We start from the raw sequence: 18,338 nt of genomic DNA, 5'->3' as shown, positions 1-18,338 counted from the left end.
AGCTTGCCTTTGGAGAGAAACGACTCTCGCGGAAAAAGTGGGGCTGGCACAACGTTAGGGGCGCGGGTGCAAACGTATACTCTCTCGACCATATTGAAAAAAAAAAAAAAACACGACGCTGCGGATGCCAAGCCACATTGTCTACGTGATTTACTGCACGTCAATAGAGCGGCACGTGACCCCACTTCACGTGGCTCTACAAGCTACTTTGATCACGGCATCTTGCCCAGCTGTTAAATGCGCCGTTGTCGCATCTCAATGTGACGCGGTAGGTGGTCTCCTTCGAGACATCCCCAATGGCAGTGGTCTCCTTTAGTTTTTGGCCTCGTGTACACCACTAATCGGACTACAGCAAGCACTTGTTAGACACGAACGTCAGAAGTCTACTTTTTCGCTATAAAAGAGGGAGAGAAAAAGAGGAATAAAGGGAAATGGAGAGAGGTTAACTATATGGCAGTATTCGATTTGCTACCTTCCGCTTGGGGAGGCGAAAAGTAGAAGGTAAAAGCTATAGGAAGGAAGAATTGTGGCTGAACGTGATGTAAAACAGTTGCACCGGGTGAAAGCAGCAGTAATGTAGATAACTGCCGAGAACGCAGCGCAATAGTGACGAGGCCAAAGAACACACAGTACATGGAACGAGTACTGACTGACAACTGAAGTTTTGCTGCAGATACGGCGCATTTATATCTGCACAAAGAGCATTATCGCATTTACATTCACAATCTACCTCGCCGAAACCCTCTAGACGTTATATATAACCTATCAGACAACCATTCCGCGCAATCTCTAGCGATATAACCGTTCGCTCGTGTGTTGGATGTCTGGCCGCGTGTGCTATGTCCCCGTTATTATTGCGCTGCATTCTCGCTAGTTATCTGTGGCTCAACATTCCGAAATAAAAATTCTGCTCGAAATATAGAATTAATCTCGTTTAGGAATGCTTTAACGACTGTGTGTTTATTCCAATAATGCCACGTATTTGACAATTTCTGAACCTGCTTAAATTTATCCTTCTGCACAGGTAGGACGCGATAAATGTTACTTTTCTGCCAATCCAAGCAGGCATAAAAAACGAAAAAGAAAAAAGATGTGCTCTGCAGTTGCAAGTATGCGACCTGTGGAGCTTCCGGCAAGTTAGGACTCCAATCCATAGTAAATCAAGCATCGAACTGGCGGCGCGATATTGATTTCGCTCCTTCAGCAACGCTGGCCTGTCAATGCTGGCCGCGGCATGCACGGGTATCTGCGACCCGCTCGCTGTGGCGCGGACGCGACTTCAATAAGTAATCTCCGCCGTGGCCCATCCACCGTCACTGCGGATCGCGCGCTTCGCGCAGTCGAAAGCACACGCACTGGAGGATAAAGAGGCGCCCAAACCTCTCGATGCGGGCACCGTCCCGAAAGGAAGCGCGCTCTCGCTGCGCGGCGAAAGGTAAAACTGGTCGGCACCCAACCCGGGGCCCCTAAACGCATTCGACGCGCTGTCACGAACGCGGGCTTCGCGCGACGTTCGGGTCTGTACGCGGAGCCTCGCGCAGCGGGCACGCTCGACGCTCGGTGCGTTCTCGTCTATCTAGCTGCCAGATAGCGCGCGAGACAAGCGACTCGCGTCGCCTCTGTGCAGTGTACCTACGTAGGTTGAAGGTGAGAAATGTGCGCAACTGGAAGTATCCAGAACGTGTCGAACCATTCTCCGCGAGAAATTCGCTCACCGCCCCTTCTATATTCTCTTCCGCCATCATTCTTACATGCTCGAGCACGGGCACCAATCTAGGGCGCTAAGATCATCGGCGGGCTTGACTCCCGTGAACATCCTGCCTGTTCCGTACCGTTGGCCAAGCTGAGTCCTTTTGCACGATGCGTTTTTTTTTTTTTGCAAATGAACGTTCGTGGTTGTCCGAATTCGGCTGGCGACATGCACCGCTCCACCTTCCGCGAAGTTGTTTCAAGCGAGCCGTGCTGATTAACGCACGTACTCTCGTGCCCTATCGATAATTTTGTGCCGCAAGGGATCGACGCAGAGGATGAGAAGGCGCCCAGCGCTCGGGGATATATGCTGGCGTGCGGCACGAAGTACCCGCGTTTGTGGAGAAGGGCGGGTACCGGAAACTCGCAAATGTGCGTTTGCGCGTTCTCCTACGGAAGGGTAATTGTTATTGTGCACGGTCAAGCGCCGGAGTCCTCTTTCGAGTAATTTTCGTGATAGCCCAGTAATGCATGCCACGCTTCCTCCTCTGGGCTTTATTCGTTGATTTTATTTTTATTAGAACGTCCATCGTCACAGTTAAGGATTAATGCAGGAGTCATACCCTGCGCAGTTGGCGACGGGTGTGAGCGCTATTTCCCCCAAAAGAGAGAGCGTGCGTGTGTGTGAGTTATGTTTAATGAAACAATGGCGGATATCTAACGAAGGAGCTGAATCTGTGGCCTGCATGCTACTATGTGCAGGAGTAAAGGGGACGGTGGGAAAAGCAAAATGAAAGTGACGTGACGGTGATAGGCATATAAAACTATGGTGTTCGCATTTACTGTGTGCACGTTTGTGATATATCGGTAGAATTGATTTTTCTTTTTTTGTATAAAGGATCACTATTCCTGTGATCAGCTCGATGCAGCATACTTCTTAACCACACTTGTGACTTGTCTTTTCGCAACGCCATGCCACTGGCTGTACCCGAACTGGCGAAGACTCTCGCAAAACTGGCTCTGCTCTCGCTGCTTTTAAACTGACGTGCACAAGTGTCAGGGGTCGTGTACTGAGGGAATTAAGACTCAGTTTGAACCGGAATAACGCTAGCGAATAAGCGTTGCACAAGAAACAACCAAATGTTACGAAAAGCTATGTAGCACTTGACCATCGCCGTTTAAAGGTAGTGCTGGCATTCGAAGCGACAATCAACGCTTCTCAATAACGCTTTCAACCTCACTTCATAAAACTACTTCTCTTTATTTATTTATTTATTTATTTATTTATTTATTTATTTATTTATTTATTTATTTATTTATTTATTTATTTATTTATTTATTTATTTATTTATTTCCCAAATGACCATGTCGCCGGTATAATATAAGGATTCGTATCTCTTCATTCTATTCCATTCTTATCATCTACCATTCTTGATGTGGACGATGCCGGTGATAAAGTGGGCGGAGTGCCACTCGGACCACCGGCGAAGTGCGAAAATGTATGCAGCATTGGAATAGAAACGTCGCATTATTCCGTACCAGGTTTCTGTTGAAGTGTGGCACCTTGCGCAAGTACATTCGTACTTGCGCAAGGTGCGATGGCTAGTCGAAGATCGTGCACGTCATGTAAAACTCGAAATTTGACATCTGATTAGGCCCTGTTTCTTATTAAATCAGCCTCGCCTTCTTCGAACGTGGGGAAAACGAACCAGTGAGCACGTAACCCGTTTGTATGTACAGGGTCTCCCAGCTAATGTTAGCCAAGCTCTCAGAAACCAAATATTGAATATACGAGGACGCAACCAATGTTATTCTGTCAGCAATGATGAACTGCACAAGGAGGATTTCTTTTTTTTCGACAGAACTGTCGATAGTTAGACCAAATTAATTACCGAACTTCTTCAATACTGTATTGAGGGCGCGAACTTTGATAGAAAAAATAATTATTGCGTTTTAAAACAACCGTTTCAGTTATTTTTAGTGTGCCATGTCTCGCGTAATTATTTTTCGCGCGGAGAAGGTAGCTCGCAGGTCGCGATGATCAGCGCCGATACCGATGCCTCGCCACTTTCACGTGGCAGCCGGACCAGGCATTGTGCAGAGTTAATAATTCCGAGTAACTCCTGGGATTGCTGGTGTCGCGGCACACAGACGCGTAATCATGCGGCTTTTTTCATATTTCGCACGTTTTCTTTATAACGTGGAAAAAATAATTACGCGAGACATAACTCGCTGAATGCAACTGAATGGGGTGTTCTAAAACAAAATGATTGCGTTTCTACTATCAAAACTCGCTCCCTCAATTCAGTAATTAAAAGTTCGTTCATTAATCTTATCCAATTATGGATAGTTCAGCTATGACAAACGATGCACCTGGTGCACTATGTCACTGCTGACAGAATACTATTGGTTGCGTCTTCATGTGTTCTATCTGTGGTATTCAAGAGCTTGGCTTACGTTAGCTGGGACACCCTGTATATGTACCTTAGGCGTTAGCTGTCTATACGTTACGCGTTTCGCATGAGTTATTTCCATAAGGTAGCAGCAGTATGCTCTTGAGCCAGGGCTATTATATGAATTCTTTTTACGTTCAAAGTTATATGGCAGGCTCAATCACAATATTTGGCGTTTATTTTTGTTGTAGAGCTACGTGACTGTATGCCTCACATTTGAGTTGTTGGGATTTTCTTTTTCTTCTTTTCGTAGACGGAAAGAGGAGGGAAGAGGCTGTGCTTTGCCTTTGAGCTCAAAATGGACTGACGCAGAAACCTCGGTCCACTTCAACGCATTCTTACGTGATAACATATTTGTTAATGCGGCCCATAATTGGGCATAGAGGCAGCTTCTGCTTGCCTAACATTGAAAAGTTTTAAAGAGGAAAGAGTGTCAGTATCTAGTGTTACGATGTCCAGTGAGAAAGTTAACGGCTGAAAGAAGAGAAACGCAAGAAATGTTTCCCTTTAGCAGTCGATGACAACTGTAAAGAGCGGTGTTCTTATTCTAAAATCCCATTGAAGTACGCTATCGCCAGCCCTTCCGCCTCAGCGAGAAAGAGTATCATATGTATGACCGCTGGGTACATGACAACAGATTCCACAAAACACTGCTTCAATTCATACACAACACAGGCCTCACGGCACACATATAATACACATATACGCATAAAGAATTATGCCTTAAGGGCAACTCTTTATCGCAATAAAAAAAAGAGTATCATATGCAAAACTATATATCAATCAATCAATCAATCAATCAATCAATCAATCAATCAATCAATCAATCAATCAATCAATCAATCAATCAATCAATCAATCAATCAATCAATCAGCTTTATTTCGTTGGAATAGGAGGAGTACGGTACGGATATAGTATGCTCTTTCGAACAGGGCAATCTGATGCGTCTGGAAGGTCGCGCCTGGTTGCGGTACCGTATTCGTCACTGCGCTTACTTTTTTATTTTCCGTTAAGATAAAGAAATCCATTTTGATTTCTATGCTAAGCATGAATTGTCATTTGATTAAAAATATTTAGTGTAAAGGGAAATTACTCATGACAAGCGGCATGCTAAAAGCGAGCAGTGTAACCGCAGTCCTGGGGCCGACAGCTTCGATTAAGCCTCGCGCTATATGATGAAATAGACGCAGAGATATTCTTGGAGATATATGCCATGTTTTAGAGGTGCCGCGGCAGCAACAAAAATCTTCAGCGCACTCTGCAAGCCTTTAAAGGTGGCAAACAAAAAAGAAATACAGGGAGGCACGCGCAGAGCTCACGCGGCACGCTACCACGCAGCCTTGCGCAGCGATCAGGGCAGCCGGGCGCTCGGCATTTGAATCTCGCTGGACGTGCTAGGTGGACGTGACCGCTCGGTTCTCGCAAGGCCTACGTAGCCCGTTACTCTCTAGGATGCAGGACAGCGCAGGACCCCGCCGGATCGGCAGGCACCAGATCCCGCCCGAGCGGCTTCCCGAGCTGTTCGGCGCGCAGTTCTTTCGCTTCCTGCCTGGCCTGGACGCGTCGGGCCGCTCCAGGACAGACGAGCCGTCTTCCTCTGAGGCAAGGACTCACCCTTGCATCCGCAGTTGTAATTGTAACGACGGCTATGGCTAGACTGTTGTGCTTCAGGGCGGAGCGTGCCATTTTCGCTATAGCGACCGTAACGCAGCAGCGCGGGTGTATTGATCATTCTTCTGTTGGTGCATGTCGGAGTCGAGGCGTAGCTGCTATGTTAAATCAATCAATCAATCAATCAATCAATCAATCAATCAATCAATCAATCAATCAATCAATCAATCAATCAATCAATCAATCAATCAATCAATCAATCAATCAATCAGTCTGTCAGCTACAGTCAGTGAGCTACAGCTGCCGTTTCACGGTTAGCCGGTGACCTTTTGTGCGAACCTGCCCGTGGTGCCATGCACTGCTTTGCTTGTCACCACCGCAGGCAGTGTCATCTACGGCGGTATCTACCGACACCAGGCAGCTGTACAGCATCCACCTCCCCTCGCTGACGTCTGCCTCCACGCTGATGGCGAGAAGTGAAGAGGGCACCCTGGCAGCCCACTCCGGCGAGAATCGCGTACGGCTGAAGAACGTCCGACACCACTCGCCAGTTGGACAAAGGAATGATTATTTAATCGCCGAGGTTTGATAAAAGCTGATTAGGAATACGGCTTTCCCGCGCAAACGCGTCGCAGTGAGCCGGTCGACATGAACACTTTATTTAATCGCCCTTACGTTTTTCAAAGTTCAGTTGTAGTTGGGCTTTAGGCAATAATTGTCGAATAATTATCACTTCGTGTGACTTCGGTGGTATACTAAGAGCTAAAAAACATTGCGTTAAGCGTTTTCACACATAAGTATGGCGTCTGCCAAGGAGAAAACGGGATAGGAGGGCAGCTGCTTCTGAGGCTGCTGCAGCTGTCTCGCTACAACACTGTAGATGAGCTATTTCATATAGATTAAGCTCAGCCGCATTGACGCACAACGCCCCCACATTGTCTCCTCTGAGTGACCGAGCCAAGCACTGCTTAGTTTGTGTGATGTTGATAGAAACGGCGAATCGCATTAGGAGTACCCCCATGACTCTCGTCACACTGTCTGGTAAACTCGGAGAGTGGTGTTGCTTTTGTGTTGTGGGACGTAGCACAACATCGGTCTCTTATTTTTGTCCTAGGAGCGCTCCGCGGAATCTCTGGCCAGCGGATCGGAGGCACGCACGATCCCCGCCTCGACCAGGGCCATGCTGGCGTAAGTGTCATTGACTGACTTCTTCAAAAACAACTTACGCTTAGTAGCGCAGTAAAGAGGTTTAATTAATGGCGTCTTTAATTCCAGTACAACTCTGAAGTCCGCAGTTATCGTTTCAAAAGAAGTCCAATGCGCATTCTCGTCCTTGAACGCAGGATACGCCGGAGCCGCATCCTGGGAATGCCGATGGCCTACTACGCGCTCCTCATTGGCAGCATGGCGCTGTGCGCCTTCTCCTATGCCTTCGCATCCAAGACGAGTGAGCCGCCTAGTAATTTTGCACACCTACATAGACGTAGTTCATTATACAACTTCATACATAGACAACTTCACTATACAGGCCGCATTCACGCACTTAACTGCCTTTCTATTGATGCATTATAAGGTAGTGAACAGAACTCACAAAAATATTTTTTTTTCCCTCTAAGCTTCAGAGAGAGTGCTTGTCACTCTGGCGGACATTTCTTCTCGCAGCCCTTGTCGAGCATACCTGTCCGAGTGAATTTGTAATTTAGGCACTTGCAAACAAAAATTTCTGTCGGTAATCATTCTTGTAATCATTCAATCAGTCTTGAAACACTGAACGAGTGCGCTCATCTAGGGCAGGTAACCAATCACGGGAGAAGGAAGCATTTTGAGATGCACTTCACATGAACTCTATAGCTCAATGATATATTTGAAAAAACTGTTTGCGTATAATCGCTGAATACTGCCAGTACTAAACAATGGGGTAAATATGGGGTGGGTAACAAAGAAACTTATAATGAAAAGAGAATGATTGACGTACCAGGCACCAAGTGCGAGGGAGGGATATAGGAAGATTAAATTGTGAATGTAAGCCTTCAGATAAATTATATCTGCAGTAGGCGCATAATGAATAACTAGGAAAAATGAAGTTACTATGTTTTGACGTATTTCCCCCTTGAAGAGAAGTAGCATGCGCAGGGTTCTGTGCATTCTTGACGGTAACCCCTCATTATTATTATATCTAATCTAACTTAATAAGGGGAGAAGAAGTAGCCGATGCAACATCTAACAATGATATTCATTTTGAGAATAACCGCCAGCCGTTCATTCCAATCACTTGTGTGCGCTAGAGACTTGAATACTATTGAAGTGTTCCTTCTGGAGAAGGCAACCATGCGTAAACCGCCGCCAGTGTAAACAGCGCAATATAGCCACATCCTATGCCTCTTGTATTGATTCAGCAGCGCCTGCTTCACCTAAATTGTCGCAAGCTTCCTTGGGGTGCTGGGGTACATAAGCGCTTCAATGCAGACCTGTATAGTACATACACCGGGCCACTTTTTGTCGAATATAGTCTTGCCGCCTGGCATATAAGGAACTCTGCGATTCAGTACGATGACAATTTCGCTGCGTGTCTTTGATGTGAATGCTTGATTAAGTGCCATTGTTCTGCCGCAGTGAGCGAGAGGAGCGCACACATCCCAGGCCACTCTCACATGGCCGCTAAGGAGCGACACGGTTTGTTACTGTCTTCCCTTTTCTCTGCGCGCGCGCATGTGCGTGTGCATGTCTGTGCGTGCGTGCGTGCGTGCGTGCGTGTGTGTGTGTGTGTGTGTGTGTGTGTGTGTGTGTGTGCGTGTGTGTGTGTGTGTGTGTGTGTTGTGCTGTGTCGTGCACGGTTTTTCCACTTACCTTTTTCAAGAAAACGCTGTTTATGGATTGCAGCACGCCATTGTATTTTGTCTGGCACATCGAAAATCACCTAGAAACTGGCATAGTCCTGAGAATTTGTTCTAAGCCGATATGCTATGCATACTCACTAACTATAATTCGTAGATTTATTCATGTGGCGTAAAGTAAATAATTAACACGTTAATTAACGGTATTATGCTAATTATTTATTTAAGCATATTGATTTTTTTAGAAGTAATGGCCACCTCATTGAGCAATTTGGTTCAAGAGTTAGAACTGTGTTACCTACCACGAGCAGTTATTAAAGTTTTGGTGCAAATAAGAAAAGCACCGTGTAGAATATTCAGCTGCTACATTTTCTCCTTGAAGGTATTTTAGGGCGCGGTACGCTTAAATGGCTAAGTAGCTACTTTAGAATTCCCAATTAAAATTTTGTACTTTACTTACACAGCTCAAGAACAGTAATATCGAAGGTGGTCAGTTTTATGAAACTGCCTTTGGAAAGCAATCTCCTGCTGCGGAAACCGTAACTATCTCGTTCGGGGTAGACACCTGAACTATTCTGTAGCAAAGCGGTGCCATTAGCACTTGAGATTGCGATGAGATTTCTCGCCCAAGTACCGACGAAACAAGAATATCAATCAATCAATCAATCAATCAATCAATCAATCAATCAATCAATCAATCAATCAATCAATCAATCAATCAATCAATCAATCAATCAATTAGTCAGTTTGGTCAGGTCAGGTCAAGTCATGTTAGATCAAGTCAGGAGAAGTCAGGTGAACTCAGGTGAAGACAGGTCAAGTCAGTCAGTCAAGTCAGTCAGTTAGTAGGTTAGTTCAAATTTACCAATGGGGGACGGGGAGGAAGAAAGCGCGAAGAGACGTGAAAAACTCTCATCGCCTGGTAGCATGCGGCAGCGAGGCAGAGCAGAAAGCAAAAAAAATAATAATAAATAAAAATAAAAAAAGAAAAGAGTGATACTAAAGGCAGGGTCTGTAACCGCACATGAAGATATACACCGCAGATAATGAATGCTTAAACTTATAAGCTTAGCTCTACATACTTGTCAATGAGAACACTGCAACGGCAGCAACAGGATAACGCTACAAGTTCGACTAATACTTCAAAGTAAAGAATTCTCAGGATGTGCACTGATAATGCACAGTAGGTATTACTACAAGCATAAGCGAAGCACTTAATAAACGATACAATGATATTCGAAATATTGTAATATCTATGCCCATATATGAAAATAATTTATTAGGCGCTACAAAGTGTCGTAAAGTGATTGCAGGTGACAAGTAGAACGGCAAGCCGGACGGAAAATTCCATACGCCTTTGTCTCAAAGGCCAAAGCTTTTTTTTTCCCTTTCTAATTTCGTTTGCACATTAATTTCACGTGCCGTCACCGCTCCGCCATCACTTCTCGCAGGCGGCTTGCTCAACGTGCCGGTCCCGCCGTCCTCGTCGACGGGCAAGGACCTCGCGCACACGACGTGGCACCGGCAGCCACCAAGTGTTCGCGCCCACGGCGGGAGTCGCCGCCACGCGAAGCACCCGGGCCGGAAGAGCAAGAGGTCCGGGCGGCGCTCGCACTCCGCCGCAGCCACCGCAGCTTCGACGAAGGTCGCGGTGGAGGATGCGGACTTGACGCCGGACAGCGCGACGCAAGCGCAATGGGAGCCGCCTGTCATGGAGACGACGCCCAGCGTCGTCCAAGACACGGCGGCGACCACGTTCGCACCCGCTTCGCTGCCGTCGGCACCGACCGTGACCGGCGGCAGCATCACCCAAAACGGAACGTTCAACTCATCGGCGAACCTCGACGAGTGAGTATGGCTGCGTGCATTCTGTGCGCGCGGCGTAAATAGAGAGTTTTTAGATAAGGGAACACAAGCGGCTTGCGCACGCAAGAGCTGGGGGGACGATACTGCGCATGCGACTCGGGTGTAGGGGTCCGCGCATGCACAGTACCGTGGCCCCTAGGTCTTGCGTACGCAAGCCGCTTGTGTCCCCTAACCTAAAACCTCTGATAACTAAACAAGGTATAATGTATCCGCATTATGCTACTCACGCGGTAACGTTAGATGTGTCACACAAACGCGCCTCAGCAACAAGGACGAAATGGTAAAACGGTCGGCATAGAATCGCGGCGGTGGCGTCTGTCCTAACATATGAGAGTGACGCCGACAAGAACACAACTGACGTCCGGATATAAGCGCCAGGACATCATGTTGGACAGACGACTGAAAAATATTTGGAGGCGGAGCCATTAGAACAGTTTCGGGATGGCCGTGCATAGACCCTATTTCTCTCTACCACGATAAATTTAACCTCGATCGCATCATAAGTTCGTGAGAAAGGCTTCATTGCCAACGCTTCAGCATCGCTGACCTTTATCGAGAGTATTCGCGAATGCTCCATGTAAGGTTAGAGAATTTACATATGCGCGCACAGACTTTGTGGAAGCGCTGTGAACTACTCGTACTAGGTGCAGTTAAGCTCTGAAAACTGAAACAAGCATGGTCTCTATTTATTAAAAACTGCACTTGTAATTTAAAGTGAAAAGAAAAATGCAACTTTTCGTGAGCAGCAAGTACAACCTGTGTGAAATACAGGCTGCATGAAAAGGGCGAAATGATGCTAGAATTTTATTTCAGGAAAAGTTGTCGATACTCTAGTCAGTGCTGTGGCAGACAATCTTGCGAAACACAGAGATAATTGCCACAACGAAGGCAGTTAAAAAGAATCATTTATGACAATGGCAAATAAAATGTCTGTGAGGCAATGCCATCAAAGGCTCGAAACGTCCTCCGTCGAATGTTGTTCAGGAAATCGCAGGTTTCGGTGGCATTGAGTTTTAGAAACTATAGCTCTCGCACGCCATGATCGTTGCTGTAGCACATACCTCTGCGAATCCTTGCTTTGCTGATATTTGCAGGTTCAGCAAAGTACGACAGCAGCTTTCATGCATATATACGAATGATTCGCTTAAAATTCTACGCTTGATCATTGTTCGACATTAGCATAAGACAAAAGGCACAATCGCCAGCAAGTGGAGACGCTGTGAATTTCCACCTGTAGACACAGCCGCTATCCCACCGGTCGCGTACCTCGCGCTTCTAATGAGGCCGTACATGTTACGCCAGCGTTGGTCTCTCGATCACACGAACGTGGCTCGTACACCACTGGGACACTCCAAGGACGCCCGCTGACAGCTGCGGCACTCGCGCTGTAGCTGTGGCGAAATTCACTCGATCCCTGCTCTCGCCGGAACTTACTTCAGCAAAGGTTCTGCACTGCAGTGCGTGTCTGCGCCTCGCTGTGATCCTTGCCGTCTCAAGAGGTCGCACACGCAAGCGCATTTGTTTAGGGCCAAGCTCTCAGTTAGTTTTGTGGTGCGCCGACAAGCTCCCGTGGCCTATGGTGGTAATTGAGCGAGCAAACAATTCTGTAGCTTGTGTTACGCCACATATGTATACACTTACGGAAGGAGAATGGTTCCCGTCTGTTCTCATTCAATCAGGTTTTCGAACAAGCAAAGTAATTCAAGGCAGGAGAGGAAAAACGAATGTCACCGATTGTGTTTTCTTCGAGAGGAGGCTTAGACTAGCTAACTGTTAACATTTAACTAACGGCGTGAATTAATGCCGGGTGGCACCTCAACACCACAAAGCAGCCAACACTCGCTGCTGTGTTTCTCCAAAGAACGGTGTGCGTGTGCTGTCCAGGGAATTCTCGTTGTTAAATAACATCCCATTCCTCGCCATTGTCAACCTGCCTCAAGGTAGAGCCTCGTAACTAGCGTGCAGTACGACATATCTTCGCTTTCCCGAAGCGCCAGTGGGCAGATTTCAACAGAGGCCCTTTAAGCAACAGCAGCCCTGTAAGCCCTGTTAAGAAGCTTCGCAATGTCGGACGACTTGGCAGCGAGACGCTGTGGCACATGGTGGCAGAGGGCAAAGACACTTCAATTTCCGACCGGTGTGTGCCCGTCTTCGCCTCGCGGTTGCTGCCCGTCGGCACTGGGTCAGACTGGTGGCCTTGAGCCGCTTTGGTCGTCGCCCGCGAGCCCGGTTTGCTGGCGGCGGCATCGCACTTGTGGGATCGGCCGCCGGCGTTTTCATTCGCGTGCGAGCGCGTATTCACGCAGAGTGACGACGGCACACTTCGGTCCAGGCACGCGCCGCGCCAGGCGGCGACCGACGAGTTGGCCACGGGGGCGTTGCCTTGTTCTCCCACCGCGCCTTGTAAATGGAACGGGTGGGCGATAGTGTCGCGGAGAACGTAAATCCTCTCTTACATAAGCTGTTTCCCAATGTTTATTCGCTGGATCTTTCTCGGCGTGACGGCACTTTCATGAAGTTAGCCGTACGTTTGCCCCGCCGAATGTTACTCGAATGCTGTGTTGGAGCACGCCGCAGTCCAACTGCTTTACTAGCTAAAGAATACAGAATAATTTTACGCAGTTCTTATTGTTGAACTTGCGACTACGATGCAGCCGGACATAAAGTTACATGCGAAGGAAATACGTTTGTAGAGGAGCGCGGCGAAAGTGAGTACTCGTGAAGGAATAGTACTAAGTGCAGACTAATTCAAGCGACAGTTATAAGGCACACTAATATCTATCTATCTATCTATCTATCTATCTATCTATCTATCTATCTATCTATCTATCTATCTATCTATCTATCTATCTATCTATCTATCTATCTATCTATCTATCTATCTATCTATCTATCTATCTATCTATCTATCTATCTATCTATCTATCTATATATCTATATATCTATATATCTATATATATATATATATATATATATATATATATATATATATATATATATATATATATATATATATATATATATATATATATATATATGTATATGGTGTCCAAGCTAACTTGGACCAAGATTTTGAAAAAGACCTGTGCGTTCTTCAAAACAAAAATCGCGTGGATCTTGTTAGCGCTTATCGAAACTTGCAGTACCATTTTCTTGCTCGTCTTCGTTTGAGTAATTACCCGAGATAAATTAATAAACTTCTCAAATATATCTTGAAACGTTGAGGCGTCAATAGGAAAGTTGTGGAGCTTCACAAATATTGCTCAACCCAGGTACTTCCAACGAGATAGACTTATCGTGGCCGTTTTTATTCGGGAAAAATGAAAGCCCGCTGAGTTTAAGAAATACCACGTGACAGCGCGCTCTGTGCGCCTGAATGCGCCACGATTAGAGCGCTCTCAACCGTGCTTTGTAAAAAACGTCCCCTGCGCCACACCTTCCCTTCACTTACGAGAAAGGGCTTCAATCTTTGCTCGGCTCTGACGTTACCGGCAGCAGCTGGCGACGGCACTCCGAAAAAGTGCTTCGTCAGCAGCCGCCCGCGCCTGTCGCAGAAGAACGCGCCGTCATCAGCCGTTTATTCCGATATGACGAGAAGCGCAACTTTTTTTTTCGAGCGTTCAAGTGGATGCGGAATAGAAAAAATACGCACAAAACATTCATCATACATCTGGAACCTGTGCGGGAGAGAGCATCATTTGCTACAGCGCCGCTTTTCTTCCAATCTGTGCCAGCGGCTAGATGCATGTGAACTCGACTGTCTATTACTGTAGTGCCACGCAGCCATTTCGAAGAACTTGTTTGCAGTGCCTAAAGCATGCCGTACTCAAGCGAACAGAAGGCGAACATGGTCTTAGCCTTGGGAGCGGCATGGGGTGACAAGAGGAGAGCTGCCAAGGTATACCGAAATTGGCAATGTGGGGGAAGACCTAGCGCGAACACAATGATGAGGAGTTGACGCTGAAAGAAACAGGTAACACAATTATGAGGAGTTGACGCTGAAAGAAACAGGTAGCTTCAAGAAGACGCGGCACAGAAAGGGGCCTATCAGTGAGGAGGCTGAAGGAGACATTTTGGTTTTCTTGAGTGAAAACCCTCATTCCAGCGTGCGCGATATGAGTGGTGAGGTCGGGATTTCAAAGTCTTCAGTGTCAAGAGTTCTTAGGAAGGCTGAAATGCACCCGTATCACCTCCTACTGCATCAAAAGCTGCAAGAAAGAGACTTTCAATAGCGGCTTGATTTCTCAAATTGGATCCTTGTGAACAGTGACGAAATCCCTGATTTTGTTGACAAAGTGCCCTGAACAGATGAGGCAACCTTCTCCATAATTTCTCAAGTCAACATCTATAATGCGCATTACTGGAGTGATACGAACCCGCATTGGGCGGCGCAGGCCAGACACCGGTACCAATGGTCATTCAGTGTGTGGTGCGGTATTTTTGACGGAAGAATAATTGGTCCTATATTTTTTGACCCCATACTCGCTGCTCAGTGGTACGTGAACGACATCTTGGAAGGCCCAGTCGACGATTTTCGCTGTGATCTTCCTCTTGCGTTTTTAAAGCGAACTTGGTATCAGCACGACGGTGCACCAGCTCACAGCAGCAGCCTTGCTCGAGCCTGGCTTGACGAAGCTTCCAAACGCCAGTGGGTCGGGCGGCATGGACCAGTGGCATGGCGTGCAAGGTCACCAGACTTTACACCTCTTGACTTCTTCTTGTGGGAACATGTTAAAGACCGAGTACACCGCAAACTTACAACTACACCAGAAGCGCTAAAGGCAGAGATTGCTGAGGCCTGCAGCAAGATACCGTCCTGCGTCATCGAAAAAGCTACATCGGACATGCTGAAAAGGTGCCAGTAATGCATTGTGGCAGAGGGTGACTTGTTTGAACACATTCTTCAGACAGACATCGTAGCGAATAAATCTCTACAACCTTTATCCATGAAATGAGCCATCTGTTTGAAACTTTTGTACTCCGTGGAAAAGGCACGTAAGTAATATGAAATTACAAATTCTCTGCCGGCAAGGAATGGACAGGAAGCTAAAAAGCAACCTTCCCTGTAAGTTTAAAATTCTTCCTTGTGTGACAACCAGCGTGATTCACACGACGTTATCAAGCTTGTTACAATGCGTGTTTGCTTGTTGGGGTCTCGCTCCCAAATTCGAACTCATGAGCTTGTCATTTTTCCTCCTCATGCATTCTGCTAGCGTGAGAGTGCAATTATCACCGCAGAAACGGGAGCCGCGCTGTATTTCCAACTGCCGCACGAACTCGCTGTCGTTTACCTCGGAACCAAGCACAACGCGAAGCTCTGTCGTGGACAGCACGAAAGGCGCGAAGCGAACGATGTTTTTTACAAAGCACGGTTGAGGGTGCCGTAATCGTGGCGCATTCGGGCGCACAGAGCGCGCTGTCACGTGGTATTTTTTAAACTCCGCGGGCTTACGTTTTTGCCGAATAAAAGCGGCCACGCCAAGTCTATCTCGTCGGAAGTGCCTGGGCTGGGCAACATTTGTGATCCTCCACAACTTTCCTATTGACGCCTGAACGTTTTAAGCTATATTTAAAATGTTAATTAATTTATCTCGGCTAATTTCTCCAGAAAAGGCGAGCAAGAAATGGTACTGTAAGTTTAGATAAACGCTAACAACAACTACGCACCTTATCTACTGAAGAACGCATAGGTTTTTTTTTCAAAATGTTAGTCCAAGTTAGCTGTGACACCCTGTATGTAAAGCGAAAGAGAGTTCGCCTATACCGCGGCCGAAGGCTCGTCGGCAACGCATTTTATTGCTCAGGCCGTCCACGTGAACTGGAACTGGAACTGCACCAATTCTTAGCCTTATGTTTAGGCAGTTCGCAGTCTTAAAATTTGTCTGAGCAGCTGCATGTGTTGCACATTCAAGGTACTTATGCACGTGTGCTCCTTTTACATTGTAGTTTTCCATCTGAGGTCATGCTCTGCCATCGTGTCCTGGTGAAGTTAGTTTAAAAAGGAGGCCGACTTAAAGGAAATATGAAATGAGAATTATAGGTGTAGAAAGGCGGTCTCCAATTGTGTTTGATTTCATTTCGCTTTCGTAAACCAACCTCAACCGGACACAGTGGTCGAGCACAAGAACTGGCAGTCTAAAATAAGGCTCATTCCGCAATAACCTTTCATTGTGGACTCACCTGCTTTCTCACAAACAGATATGGTAAAATTAACGAATAGAGTGTTAGTTTTCCTATCGTAGCATCTGTGCTGCAAGGACATGCTTGAACTCTTTTTTTTTGTTAGCGACCTAATTCTCTTCGGATGATGATGATGAAACAAATTTTATTGAAAACGGCAAGCGTCACAGGAGTCTATCTTGCCTCCATTACGTGGCCGCTGTGAGCCGTTGGGTCCAGCGGCATCTTTGGTTTGCTTGATGACTTGCAGTTGGACCTCGCTGTTTGAGCTGGGCAGCGCGGTCTCCCACTGCTCCGCGTTCGTGTACGTGTTGTTTGGTCCTTGGTTGGAGCAAGCCCAGATTATGTCCGAGGTCCACCCGATGATTAGTCGTTACATCGATCACAATAGAGTTCTGGGTAACAATGGTTTCTGGGTAACAACGATCGGGTTTCGGAAGGTGTTGGTTTGTAGTAGGCGCTTCGGGTCAAGTGACAGTTACTGCGTCCTTTATATGATATTTTCTGGAGACAACTTTACGCTACTGCTTGCCATTACTATGTGATTATTCCTTCTCGTGCTTCATCGTTGATCGGCGATGCACCCGCAGACATCACCAGGCACGACTTGTCCGGGGTGGTAGAGCAGAAAGGAGTTCAATTAGGAAGAAGGAATTGTCACAATAGGCCGACCTTGGTTCAATTAATTCGTTTTTTTTTTAATGTATCGCAGGTACGAGGAAGTGTTCGAGTACTACTACGTGTACGACGACAACGAGACGTCGACATCGAGCACGCCTCAGCCGGCGCAATACGCCGAGCTTGCCATTCCAATAAACCAGTGATGCTCGATGTACTGCTGGGTTGTCTTGCACTAGGATTGCTAGGGGATTTGCGTACGTACTGTAAGAAGACCGATAGCAGGGCGCCGGTTTGGTTGCATACGTATACCGTCGAACATTCTAGCGCAACATCAACACGAATGGGGGCATGTAACGCACGCTCCTTTTTATTAGAAAGTAATGCTTAAACTATTCCATTACTTCGACAAGTGGCTCCACCAGAAATATGACTATAACACGATGGAGATGCGAGTCATTTCTAAGTGCATGATGAAATCGTAACACTTAGCTATCCAAACAAGACAGGGTTAAAGGTTGATGAAAACTTGGAATGATGAGTAGCAGTTGCACAAGGATTGTCTCTTTAAGCCAACGTTTCGACAAAGAGATTTGTTCTCGTCGGGGAATTGTCCGATACAAGTCACCTTGTCAAAACGTTGGCTTAAAGCGACATTCGTTGTTTGACTACTCTTCGTCAACACTTAGCATTGGTGAATTGAGATGGCTTTCATCCTTAACCTTCTTTGGTGATGTTCCCCCTATGATAATTTATAATTTTGTTTAAAAAATGCATGTTTTGTACGATCGGGCTCTCGAGTCGTAGCAAGCACACTCCTTCAAACTCCGCGCATAGTGTTACAACGACAATTTGCCGATTCCATAATATTCAGTTTCTATTCGTGAAGAACAATAAAAAGCTTGAAGCCGAAAGGACGCTTTGGAGTGGACCCGCGTGAAAATTGCTATTTAAGGGCGCGATTTCTTTTTCCGAACCTAATTTGCACCTCTCGCATTTCTATCAATTCCATGCTGTACTGGGAGCTCCCAGCAGCTCCACTAATTGGCACAATTTTCAAAATTAGGTTTCCGCGTCTGCCGTGAT

At 46.6% G+C, this 18,338-nt stretch overlaps 1 protein-coding gene across 1 annotated transcript; it reads left to right on the top strand.

The window, feature by feature from the left end:
- The first annotated feature begins 6,829 nt into the window (after positions 1-6,829).
- LOC135909780 (uncharacterized) lies at positions 6,830-17,465 on the top strand. Its single transcript, XM_065441848.1, has 5 exons — positions 6,830-6,942; positions 7,098-7,201; positions 8,368-8,427; positions 10,040-10,436; positions 17,347-17,465. Exons 1-5 carry the CDS (start codon positions 6,935-6,937, stop codon positions 17,456-17,458), a joined length of 681 nt encoding a protein of 226 aa, XP_065297920.1. The 5' UTR covers positions 6,830-6,934; the 3' UTR covers positions 17,459-17,465.
- The last annotated feature ends 873 nt before the right edge of the window (positions 17,466-18,338 follow it).

This window comes from Dermacentor albipictus, chromosome 4, assembly GCF_038994185.2.
Source record: "Dermacentor albipictus isolate Rhodes 1998 colony chromosome 4, USDA_Dalb.pri_finalv2, whole genome shotgun sequence".
NCBI classification, from domain to species: Eukaryota; Metazoa; Arthropoda; class Arachnida; order Ixodida; family Ixodidae; genus Dermacentor; species Dermacentor albipictus.
The sequence above is the reverse complement of the archived record's forward strand: the minus strand, read 5'-3'. Positions and strand labels throughout refer to the sequence as shown.